Source organism: Cyprinus carpio, chromosome B23 (assembly GCF_018340385.1).
Source record: "Cyprinus carpio isolate SPL01 chromosome B23, ASM1834038v1, whole genome shotgun sequence".
NCBI lineage: Eukaryota > Metazoa > Chordata > Actinopteri > Cypriniformes > Cyprinidae > Cyprinus > Cyprinus carpio.
In genome coordinates, this window is record NC_056619.1 from 20,371,872 (window position 1) to 20,385,079 (window position 13,208).

The following is a 13,208-nucleotide window of genomic DNA, read 5'->3' on the forward strand; positions in this document are numbered from 1 at the left end:
ATTACAGAACGCTGAATGGATGAATAAGAATGAATAATTACATGTAAATCCTTTTTTGCAACTGTAGTTATTGATTTTAAAAATGAGTCCTTAAAAAAAAAGCTTCAGTTTGCTTATGAAATGCAGTTCTCACTCTAACTGAACTGTGTGAACATAACTGTGTTTAGCTCTCAAAAACAGGACTGAGAACTTTGTATCTCTCCTGTGTATGTACTCCCAAAATACCTGGTCTATCAGGTGTCAGTCTCTCTGGATCAGGCCTGCAGCGTCCCTAAAACATGCAGCCAGATTAACCCTTTGAGACTTGTCTGTCTATCACATCCCCCTCTGTCAAACCCTGCCTCCCTCATCGATACCTAAGGCTATCATTGGACGGATGGAGAGAGAGCAGGAAAAGAAAGAGATGGACTGATAGAAGAGAGAGCTGGATCATGTCTGCTGTGAGATTGATCAGATGGTGTAACGATAAGACATAAGGATTACAGCTGGTCTCTAAGGTGTGTGTGTGTGTGTGTGTGTGAGAACAGAGGTGAGTTAGTATCACATTTCTGTTTCCCACTGGTCTGCGTTGGGTCACTGACTTGAAATCAGGACACTCTGAGGTTTGTGCTCAGACATCCGCAAAGACTAATCAACCAGATGTTACTCAGAATTGTGGTAATATCCCTGGTTTGCGTAAGTTTTTATTAGATAATACACTTACACAACAGCCTCCTTGTCTTAAACCTTCCATGCTGTTGAGTGGTATTTTTAGACTGTAGACAGATTTACCGCAACTTGAACGGATCGTTCACCCAAAACTGAACATTCTGTTGTTATTTACTCATCCTCATGTTGTTCCAAACCTGTGTGACTTAGTTTCTTCTGTGAAAGTTACATTTTTTTGGTGAATATTCTGGGCCTTCTCTATGTAATGAAAGTAAATGAGGGATGATGCTGTTAGGCTGTGAAATGACAACAAGGTACCATAAAACCATAAAATAGAAGGTATACATCTCTTTAAGATCAGCTTTTCAGTTTTGATGAAATTCCCTTACATTCCAAAATTTGTAAATAATGCAGTTGGAAGTGAGTCTTTTTTAGGTTAGTTGTTAGCGTGCGAATAATTGCAAATGTGCTGTGATCTATCACATGGGGTCAGTTTGATCTTCAGTGGCAGCAGCACAGATGGGTTCATTAAAGTTTCTGAGGTTCATACTCTCTGACTGGATTCTGAGGCATCTCCTTCCTATCCAGCCTGTCAGAGGCATTTCGGCCCCCTTCCATCTCAGCTGTCATCCCCCTCACGTTCCACAGATATTGAAGATGACAGTCTCAGACCGGCCCAAGAAACTGCGGTCGCATGGTGTCTGTCTTTAACTTGTTAACATGACTGTGTCTCTTAACGCCCTGCTCCAAAACTAGAGATTTATGGGATAGATGAGATTTCTTCTTGGGTCAGGAGTCCAAGACATCTGTCTCCTCCCTTCCCGTCCCACTGAAAATATTCTGCACAAGACACATTCCTCCCACTTGTAGCCAGTCCACTTTGCAGCCTTGTTTAGTCATCTTTCCCTCTCCATTTGTCCCAAATTGAAGCTGTAATTTGAGTTAAAGAGGGGAAAAAGAAGAAATCTGCATGAGGCATACTGTAGAACCTCTGATAGATATGCATCGTTGCTGGTCGCGGTCACTGGCTATGGGTGGCTGCCCTGTTATTTTTGCAGTTCTCAAATGGGATGCTGAATAGAAGGTATATGTTTCAGCAGTGTATGTGATTTCTAGGTTGACTGTGTGATATGCTTTGTCACACAGGTTGTCACACAGTCACACAGGTTGACATGCTTGTTTAGTACCTGTATACCTACGGTATGTAGCATTTCCTCGTGAATTAAGGTAGCAAACAGGTTGAGGGATGAACGGACAGATGGACGAATGGATGGAAAGATGGACAGATAGGTGGATGGATGTAGCATTTCCTTGTGGTCCAGGTTGAGGGATGGATGGACAGATGGACGGAAAGATAGATAGGTGGATGGATGTAGCATTTCCTTGTGGTCCAGGTTGAGGGATGGATGGACAGATGGACGGAAAGATAGATAGGTGGATGGATGTAGCATTTCCTTGTGAATGAAGGTGCAAACAAGGTGAGGGATGGACAGGTAGATGGTCAGATAGATAAGTGGATGGATGGACGGACAGATGGATAGATAGGTGGATGGATGGATGGATGGATGTAGCATTTCCTTGTGAATGAAGGTAGGTGAGGCATGGGCAGGTAGATGTATGGGTAGATGGATGGATAGATAAGTGGACGGATGGATTGACATGGATAGAAGTTGGATGGATGGACAGATAGATGAATAGATAGGTGGACGGATGGATGATATATTATTTTCTTGCAAATTAAGGTAGCAAACATGATGAGGGATGGACAGATAGATGGATAGATAGATGGGTGGATGGATAGATAGATAGATGGATGGATGGATGGATGGATGGATGGATAGATAGATAGGTGGATGGATAGATAGATAGGTGGATTGATAGATAGGTAAATGGATGGATGAATGGACAGACAGAATAGATGATGACGGACAGATGGATAGAAGGTTGGTTTGATGGATAGATGGATGGAAGGATGGATGATTAGATGAATAGATGGATAGAAAGAAAGAGAGATGGAATGGTAAATAGATAGATGGATAGAAAGATGATTAGATGGATCACCTGTGTTGAATTTCTTTACATTTCAAGTAAATTCCCCTTATTGTCAGCTTCCTGTGACATTTCAGTTCTTTAATTCTGAATTTTGCATAACCATGACTCACCAGGGGCATTGCCGTTATCCAGGCTGAATCCATCCACTCGGTACACGCCATTAGGCATGGTTTGTCCCCACGACCTTGTCTTTGCCAGCACTTTTCGAGCTTTGCTAACGCAAGTGGTATTTCCAGCATCATTGGTTGGCTTGCATTAACCGCCATTACCAGCGTCATTAACTCTGCCAACATAATGTTTCCTCATCTAACGGAGAGTAACACCTAGCGGCAATAACGGCGAACGGTGAGCAACAAATGTTTTCTCTCTGGAGATTAGTCCTGCTCGCACCTGAGTGCAGGCCGACTGTAATTACAGTAGGTGCATGGTGGGTCGGTGTAACCCAGACGGTCGCTAACCTTAGGGATGCACTTGGTCTGTTTGTCCAATCCCCTTCTGTTCGTTCTATTTCCAGAGCAAATCCTGACATCCCCCAGGGGTTTAGGAAAGGACGTGCTCTCTTGTGTTGTAGGGCACAGCGCTGGTCTGCTACAGTGTTTGCAAGCCTGAATATCCTTCCCGCTGCCTGGAACGGGTCATCCTTGGCAGCAGTGGCACCCCTCGCTGGGTGAAGAATGAGGGGCACCGTTGGGCAGCAGTGCGGGGTAGTGGGGGTCATGGCCACTTTTGTCTCTGCTAATGAGCCCAGTCTGTCGACCAGAGCGGGGAGGACGTCTCCTGGGACACTTTGTTCATTGTGCGGTCGATTTTGTGTGGGACGATTAGGGATCGTGTGTGTGTTAGGCACTGAATTGCGAGGCATTGTGTGCGACATTTGGTGTTGGCTATGTCCGTGTTAGCAGTTTGTCCATACAAAGGAGTTAAGAGCCGAGAATGATTTTCCCTCAGGTCCTCTATATTTTCCGACCATTCTTCGAGTGGCACAAGTGCAGGGACTCATCTTGCGATATATCTGTATGATTGTGGCCCTCTAGCTGATTCATTAGCACAGAAAATACAGTATATGGCCTTTAATGACCCAAAGGAATATCGAGCAATGGATTGCTATTGCAGAAGATTAAGAAGAGTGAAAATGCCACATCGGCCTCCATTGCCTCAACTCCCAGTCAGTCACTACTTGAATAACTCTGCCTTTTTTATCTCTCTCCACAGCCTCTCCAGATAGATGACAACTTTTGTGGCCAGGACTTCAACCAGCCTCTAGGGGGCACCATTACGATTGAAGGGATTCCTTTATTCCTGGACAAAGACGATGGGATGACGTCAGTGGCGGCGTATGATTATCATGGCCACACTGTAGCCTTTACCGGCACCCGTAGCGGCAGGATGAAGAAGGTGAGTTGCATGCTTAATTTTTGGTTGTGGTAAAGAATTCGTATGTGTTAATTTGAGGTTGGATGTGGAAGATCGTAAAGGTTTTGGGATGGTGTCTTTTTAACTTTTATAAGTGTTTATATTAGTCTACTGATAGTCAAACACATTCTCTCTCAAGAATTTGAAAACGAGCCACATGCGCACACACACTTCTACACAAACGTGCTTGTGCTGAAGTATGCAGTAATCCTGTCTCAGTCCTTGTATATGACCCCGGCGTGATGTCTAAACCGCAGGCTGGATATAGGCTTTATGCGGGGTTGGTGAGGGGAGATCAGCGGATGTCGAATGATATCCCATCATTGGAATCACATTTCTCCTCCGTCTTGCTCTTCCTGTAGCGGCCCCCGAGCTGGACAGCACTGCCTGTGTCATTAGACAGAAATCAATGGCCCGTGTGCAAATACAGTGTGTGTGTCTGGGTTCCTAATAAGGTGAAAGCTAGAAAGGTGTATGTACATATGTTAATGGCATGCATCAGTTAATTGAGTACCAATCATGTGCATGTCTCTCACCAACTTCCAGTTCCTGTATCTTTCACTGTTCAACCATCTCAGCCAATCTAGTTCCTTTGCAGAGCCATAGCCAACTATGTCTGAGCTCTCAAACGGCGAGCTGCATGAGACAGGCCAGCCTTGGATCTTGAGGGTGCGTTGGTGCCAGCGGTGCTGTTTTATTGCTATTCATTTAGTGCTAAAGTGTGGGTCTGGCCCTAATGAAATGCAAAGCTGTAGTCTATTGACGTGGGCTCATTGTAATTCCTCTAGTCTTCCAGTTGCTGCGAGGCCTTATTGATTCATCTGTATGAATATATAAGCAGGGGCCTAAATCTTAGTGGCTGCAGACAGCTGTACAAGTATGTGTGTGTGTTAATGTTTGTGAAGCAAAGACCCATGACTGGCTGTGAGACTGTGACATTAAAGATTGTTTGGCTCTAGTTGAAGTGATGTTTTCAAGTGTTTTCTCTTACTTTCGCAATCATTATTTTTGACTAATCAGGTGTTGTTTATGCATGCTATATATTCAAGTAATAAATAACACACTTTATGGTAACAGAAGTGTTAATTAGATTCTATCATGTTTTGTTTAATTTGTTCTATCTCCACTCTGTGTCGTTCTTTCCATCTGTCATTCATTTTGTCCATCCATCCATCCATCCATCCATCCATCCATCCATCCATCCATCCATCCATCCATCCATCATCTATCTATCATTTTTGTTTTATCGTTTTTCTATCTTTTTTTTCTGTTCTAGATTTCTTCTATCTACCTTCAATTCTTTTTCATTCTGTCTATTGTTTGTTTATTCAATCTGTTCATCTTTTGTTTGATCTATCGTTTCTTTGGTCAATCTATCTTTTGTTCTTGTTTATTCAATCTAGCATTTGTTTGATCTATAATTTGTTTGTTCAATCTGTCATTGATTCGATCTATTGTTTGTTTGTTGATTCTAGCTTTTGTTCTGATATTCATTTTATTTATTGTTCTGTCTGTGTCAGTTTAGAAACATTTTTATGTAAAATGTTTGTTTTTAAATAGATATTTTCATTCACCTAGGATGCATTAATTTGGTCAAAAGTTAAGAAGTTCATTATTTATTATGCAGATGGATTATGCAGAGTGAGTTTCTGAAGGCAGTGAGATTTATACATGTGCGTATATGTTTATGAGATGTATTGTGTGACCCTACTAAGAAAAGTGGCTCTTTTGGGGCTGATGCACAGGAGGTCAATGTCAGTGATTTGATAGAATCCACTATTGGGGTTCACCGGAGTGGAAATCTCCATAAAAAATCCTCTGTTCATAAATATTCCTGCCTTCTTGACCACGCCTGTATCCCCCAACCTCAAGCTTCAGCTTGACGGGCTCTCAGTTGAAGACAACCGCTAATAAATCAGGTTGAAAATGTGCAGGATTAGACGATTTGTTCGCATGTCGTAACAATCTGAATCTGAGCTCTATATACCTGCATGCATTGGCAGAGCTAGCATGCTAACCGACATGTGGTCAATTCTCAGTGCCTTTTTAGTCGTGAGCATACGACTCATATGGCGACTTGACAATTAAGGTGCTTGTATAAACCAGTCAGTCTCGTTCATGTAATGTCCACCAACCTGCCTCTGTAGGTCCGATTTGAGGGAAGACCTCCCTTGGAGACATTGAATGCTGCTACAGGTCACTTATCATTTAGCACGTTAGCGTGGCTAATTAGCATGTTAGCGCAGCCACACGTGTACCCTCCACTTCCAAAATGTCACTTTAATTAAGAAGCATGATCTGATTTGAGCTAATTTGCTGAGCGAATGTTAATTACAGATAACATTTGAAAGCAGTGAGCAAGAAGGAAGGCTTGTGGGGTGGGTGGGGGGTGCATTGTCGCGGCAGGAAGTGATATCTCCTTGTGGAAATCTCACCAGATTGAGAACGATTAATGATTGACAACATCTTGTAGTCCTCTGCGGGAACGTCAGAAGCCGTGATTGGTGGCAGTGATAAGTGAGTGAGCTGCAAAGAACGTCCTCAGAAGTTTGTTGCATGGTCAGTCGCTCCGAGCAGCATTATGAAGCCTGTGAGGGACAAATCAGAGGAAGAAAGACTGTAACGTGTTGTAATTGTTTTTTCTTCTGTGGTGACTTTTCTTAGCATCTAACATTCTCATTGTCAAGGTAAAGCTGTCTCTGTGCCAGTACAGAATTGCTGTTCATTTTATTCTCTTTTTCACACACACAGACACAATAAATGTCACATCCAGCTCCTCTCTTATAGCAGGCACTGTGCCTGTGTTTCTGTCTCAATCTGTATCAGTTCAGTGTTCTTGTTCAGGCTCAAGTAAAAGATCCTCTTGATCATTTCGTTACTCTGTCTGTTTCTGCCTCAGGCTCTTGACTGAATCCTAAAACCTACCAAAAATGAAATTTATCATAGTGTCATATTCATAATTTCTATATTTACTGTATATTAATTTTAATATTTACATTTAACTGTGAACTAAAATATTTCATAATACTTTATATATTTTCTATATTATATTTTTATTTTATTTTATATAGTAAAGTTTTTCTAGGGATGCAGAATATCGTGAAACCATTTTTTTGTTTAAGAATTGATTCTTTCATTCACCCTTGACACATACACACACACACACACACACACACACACACACACACACACACACACACACACACACACACACACACACACACACACACACACACACACAACCAACCAACCAGATTTATTGACTTAAGGATTGGAATTTTGTGACTTTTATTCCATATGTCTTACATTTTAAGTCTTTTATTTTCTGTTTAAAATCTCACTTTTAGCTGATATGGAAGCTTAAAATTGGTCTTTTGGGGTTTCAGTACTGAAAAAAAAAAGATGAATCTTATTGAAAGTGTCCTGTTTTCACTCATATGTGTGCTGGGTATTATTATGCTTGTCAGAGTATTGTGTCATTAGCTTAGCAACATGCTAAGGTTACACTCTAATAGAGTCCATTGAAAGTGGAGTCTCCAGTGCCCTTTAAGTACTATTTGTGTCACATGTGGAGTTATATAAAGTGTTATGAGGTTCAGATTCAGTTAACATGCCACCTTAGAAGGTAGCTGCATATCTAGGGAGAAGTTATCAAGGGAGTTCGGTAGGCCTGTGTACCCTGGTGCTACGTAGCCATTTTAAGCTCTGGCAGATGGGTTTGATTGAAAGAGCCCCTGGCTATGAAGCTCATTGGACATCTGTGAGGAAAGCACACTTTTAACCAGGTGCTCACAGTGTTTTTTTTTTTCTTTTTTTCCCAAAGTCCCGACTTTGCTTGGAAGTGCCCTTGAGTAGCACTTAACCTACAAGTCCGGGGGGAAAATCTGGCTCTAAAATTAGCCTGTAATGGATGGCGATTGTATATAAACCTGTTTGGGCTATTACGAAATGAAACAATCGCCAATAAAGCTATCATCATACGAACAAAGGACGCTGTGTTAGCATAAAAGTTTATACACCCTCCAAACAGCTTGTGTTTATGTGCTTTGAGTCTTTGTAAACCGAATGACGGTAATGTTGGGTATTCTCTCATTTTCTGCCTCATTTGTTTAATGCTGCGATGAGGTGGCCTGTGTTCCTTTGACAGCTGTGGATATCCAGCATGCAGACACGACTCCATCCCGGAGCAGTGGACACTGTCGAGTGGAACACTGGGTCACTGATGTGTGCCGGCCGCTTGCTCTCTCCAACAGAGCAATGGACACTGTGTGTGTGTGTGTATCTGATAGTTACCAGATGCCAACAGAGGATGTGACCAGCTACATTCCTGGAATGCTGTTTGCCAGCTTTCGCCACAGCTGTGTCCAGTGCAACTGTGCACAACCTCACCTGATGCCAGGGAAGGACAGCTGCCCCTGACGTCATTGCCGTTGTCTGACAACTGCGGACACGCCTCTATCCTCCACCCGCAGTGAAGGGCCAAAGCAGCTGCGCGCTTCCCTTCCTCTCATTGGCGCCATCTGTCCATTCGTCACAACAGACACGGCAGTCTCTGTGGTCAGTCACACGTATTAACACTGCACTCTCCATCCCTGCAGTTTGCCCTCGTGCACATGCCACACTTGTAGGGGCCGTACACCCACAGTGTCCCGCCAGAGCATTTGCAGAGGGTCCATCAATCACATTGAACGTCTAGGATGGTTCAGTCTGGACAGGTGAAGGATGAGGTTGTATTTACAGTATGTGGACACAATTAAATTAAAGATTTTTAAATAAACACTTCACTTGAATAAATAAACATTAGGCACTATTAGCATTATTTTGTAACTATTTTTTACACCGCTCTTTGAATTTATATTCTTTTGACTCTATAAACATTATTTAGTATTTATTTTTTTTTTTTTTTATTTTTTTTGATATTAATAAATATTACTTTATGTTGTGGTTCAAAGTTAATCATCTAAACATTGTTGGGGTGCAATATTATTGAAATTGATTTTTAAACAAAACCTATTAAAAGAGTATTTTAAATATTTTATTTTTTTTTGTTTTTTTTTTTTTGTTGATTTTTTTGTATTGTTATTAATATTTATGGTTACATTTTTATGTATTTTTGTGTATAATAGATTATAATATATTATTTTATTGCATTTTATTGTTTAGTATCTCTAAGACATATTTTATTACATTTTGCTGTTTTAAATTCTCTCAAATTTTGCTAGAATTTTTTTTGCAACCATTTATTGTGTTGTAATGCATTATGCCCTTAAAACTTTAACCATGTAAGGTAGGACTTGTAAGATGTATTATAACTATCTACATGAAGTTGTTTTTTTGTGTATGTTTTTAAATATTTAAGATAATACAATTTATTAGTATTTGTTGGATTGTTGTTAAGTTTTACTAACTAATTATAAGGTGCATTATGAATGTATTCCTGAGTGAAGCCCAGATCATCATTCATGCTGCATATGTGGGGTGCCTGCCATCTCTTCCGTCTCTCTCTCTCTGTTTATGGAAGCACCTCACGCAAGTGTCCTGCCAGCCCTCCAGAATTCTAATGTGCTCTCCTGTTTGTTACGTTTCATGATCAGTGGCGATACGTTTGGCCCCTCCGGGACCTCCTTTCAAGCGCTGTCATGAAGATGACACTTGGTAGAAAAGTTCTTCCTTGTAACTTTAAAGATAATGACTTCTTAATGCTGCCAGACCCTTATTTTCTCCACAGACTTGCTGCAAGTGATTATGGGAAAGAACAGTGATCTTGTCTGCCACCTTTTTGTGATGCTCAGTGGAGTTCCTTACATTGTTCAATGCCTTAAGATTGAAATGTCACGATGTATATGCACGCAGATGGTTTTTTCACTCGGGCAGAATCAAACGGAAATCCTTTCATCACGTAGTCGCACCACACTAGCGTATTTTTGTAAGATAGCACTATATAGACCCTCAATATATGAAGGCATGAAAGAACATAGCGCCTCTGTTTCCCGCTGTTTCCACAGGAGGAAATCTGTCCACCCAAGAAAAACAACAGAATCAGGAGACATCGGATAGTAGCTTTCTCATGACTGCTGGCCAGGCACGGCATCATGAATGAGAGTCTGTCTCTGTAGGTTTATCCTTCTTTTAAGTGGCCACCGTAGTGTCACAAGGCCCACAGTGGCTAATCTGCAGCTTCTGGTATGAGATTAGGTCCTTTGAAGCTTCATTGAGGTTGAGATTTGAAGAGAGAGATAGCCATTAGCTAGCAACCCCGTAGAAGTCTGTCTTTTTGGAAATGAATGCCGTCAATTATTCACATTTTCTTTGTTGCATGGAAAACAATATTGCTGATATTAGAGTTGATGATTTGTGAGTATTATGTTATGTTATGTTATTTATTTATTTATGTATTTTTTTTTTTAATTGTACATACTCATTTACCCTATTTTTATATTTATATGTGACCCTGGAGCACAAAACAAGGCATAAGTAGCATGGGTATATTTGTAGCAATAGCCAACAATACATTGTATGGGTCAAAATTATAGATTTTTCTTATCGGTTATCATTAGGATATTAAGTACAGATCATTCATGTTCCATAGATATTTTGTAAATTTCCTACTGTAAATATATCAAAACTTAATTTTTGATTAGTAATAAAATGCATTGCTAAGAACTTCATTTGGACAAAATTATAGGCGATTTTCTCAATATTTAGATTTTTTCTTTGCACCCTCAGATTCCAGATTTCCAAATAGTTGTATCTCGACCAAATATTGTCCTATCCTAACAAACCATACACTAATGGAAAGCTTATTTATCAAGCTTTCAGATGATGTATACAACTCAATTTAAAAAAATTTACCCTTATGACTGGTTTTGTGGTCCAGGGTCACATTTTACCTACGAATACCCATTTTTTTTTACCCATTTTGCAAAACATACTGGACAATGTAATGTTGCGATTCCTAAATTCACTGGTAGGTTTAAAAAACTTACTTAAAAAAGATTTTTAAATTATTTTAAAAATAATTCTTTTTATTTTTATTTTATTTCAATTTTTTTTTTTTACTAAATATATCTTTAATTTTGAAGAATGTAAAATTGTTGTTTTTTTCACACATTGAAAATCATTTGTTATTCTCACTGTCAAGCTGCAAAATGGACAAAACAAACTAAAATCTACATTGTTATTTGCGGAAAATCAACATATACCATAGCTGTCAAATCTTTCAAATTGTACACATTCAAACCAGTCCCTCAAAATGGTTTGATATCAATGACAGTCGACCACTAGGCATCAATGACATCAAACCTGATCTTCACCAAATGGATGCGGTAAGGAGGATTCTGTACTTCAAAATTTAAGTTTTAGGGGTGGACTTTCATGTTTTTTTAAAAGTCATGATTTTATACAAATCAAACTGGTGCCAACTTGTAAAAGTCACTTTTTCTCATGAAATCATGCTGGGTTCCTGAATTTCAAGTCTGAGCCTCTCGAATTGCAAGATGCTTTCGAGCTGAGTTTATCATATCAAAGACTTCAGTCTCTTGCGACCTCCATGGCTTGGTTTCTCTTGAAGCCCTTGAGATGCTAATCATTGCACTGTAAAGGAGAGGAGGCCATTCTGGCCTCAGACAGGCTATTGGGGGCCTCAGCACTTCCAGACATAGTGATTATCAAGTAGGCATCAAGTCCCTCGAGAGGCCCCTGCAATCAGGACGGAGAGGCCCTTTGACATGAACCCACACACACTCATGCGCTCATGTACACGCACAACACACCTGCTGCCCGGACTCATATGCATTCTCACTAGCCACTCGCAATCTTGAATTAGGAGCTCTCGCCGTGTAAGAGTGAGCCTTTCCATTTGAGTTTCAAAGTCAGAGGGGTGAAGAGGCAGTGGACATACACACACACACTTACATTTGGTTTCAACAGAATTGTAAGTCTGTCATAAAAGGAAGCCCGGGGATATTTAGGCCACATCTGTAAAGCGAACCAGTCTTTCATTTAAATTTTTCCTGAGCTGAGTGATTTAAAATTCCTTCTAAAAACTGTGAGAGAGTGCAAAACAGCAGAAAGATTCAAGAGGGAAGGACAAAGTGAGGGAAAATCAAGGGATCGCTCCATCTGTAGACCCTCCCTGTGCCAACATTCATTATGTCTTCATTGGTGCAAGATTACCGCGCATGACATCAGGATGTCCCTCTCAATGGTTTGGACGACAGCCTCCTCCCTCTGCACAAGTCCCTGTCTTTCTTCGAGCCTTTCAGCCCATTGTTGAGGAACGATCTGGGCTGTGGAGAGCCATGCATCTGCAGTGTAATCTCTCCGTGTGGAGCGTACATGCAAGCGGTCCTGCTCTTTCATGGTCAGGCGTCCCCGTAATTAAAGTATACCGACTTGGCAAGCGTCCTGACAGGCTTCAGTGCTGTGTGTTTGTGTTTCAGTGTGTGTGTGGCTCATCCACGTTATCCGGCACCATCCTCCCCTTCATCTCTCCTCCCTCCCATGTGGGCCACCCTGATCTTCTGTGGCAGGCTGTGGTGTTTGTATGACTTGCATGCTGGCTCCGAGCCCTGGAGGAAGCGTGGCTGGGGCCCACACTGCCCCTCTTTGGCCTTGCATATGTTTGGAGCAAAAGGGATTGATAGAGGAAATGGAAGTGCTCTCTTTCTGGGAGATCCTCATTGACTAGGAGATAGACACGTCTTCCCATATCTCTTTTAAACCACTAAACCACTACAGAAAAGTAATGATGTTGATTTTGAGTTTTCCCTCCCTACCACACACATTCCTTATAGATACTTAGCAATTCATCAACCCAACTAGTGGTCACGAATAGGCATTTTCTCACATATTTTTTTTTGCTTTTGTTACATGAAAAATGTAGGTTAGAAAAATAACTATGGGATTGTTTATTTTTCATGATATACATTAGTTACAAAGTACAATCTGGTATTGCCACTGTAAGCATATCCATTGGCCACAAAACCAGTCATAAGTAGCACGGGTATATTTTGTAGCAATAGCCAACAATACATTGTATGGGTCAAAATGATATATTTTTCTTTTATGCCAAAAATCATTAGGATATTAAGGAA

General features: G+C 40.8%; 1 protein-coding gene across 1 annotated transcript in view; it reads left to right on the plus strand.

The window, feature by feature from the left end:
- The window catches only part of plxna1a (plexin A1a), a 214,432-nt gene that overhangs the window by 44,205 nt on the left and 157,019 nt on the right, over nucleotides 1-13,208 (plus strand). Inside the window, 1 exon segment of the mRNA XM_042750616.1 lies at nucleotides 3,913-4,095. Within this exon segment, the coding sequence (XP_042606550.1) occupies nucleotides 3,913-4,095 (183 nt within the window).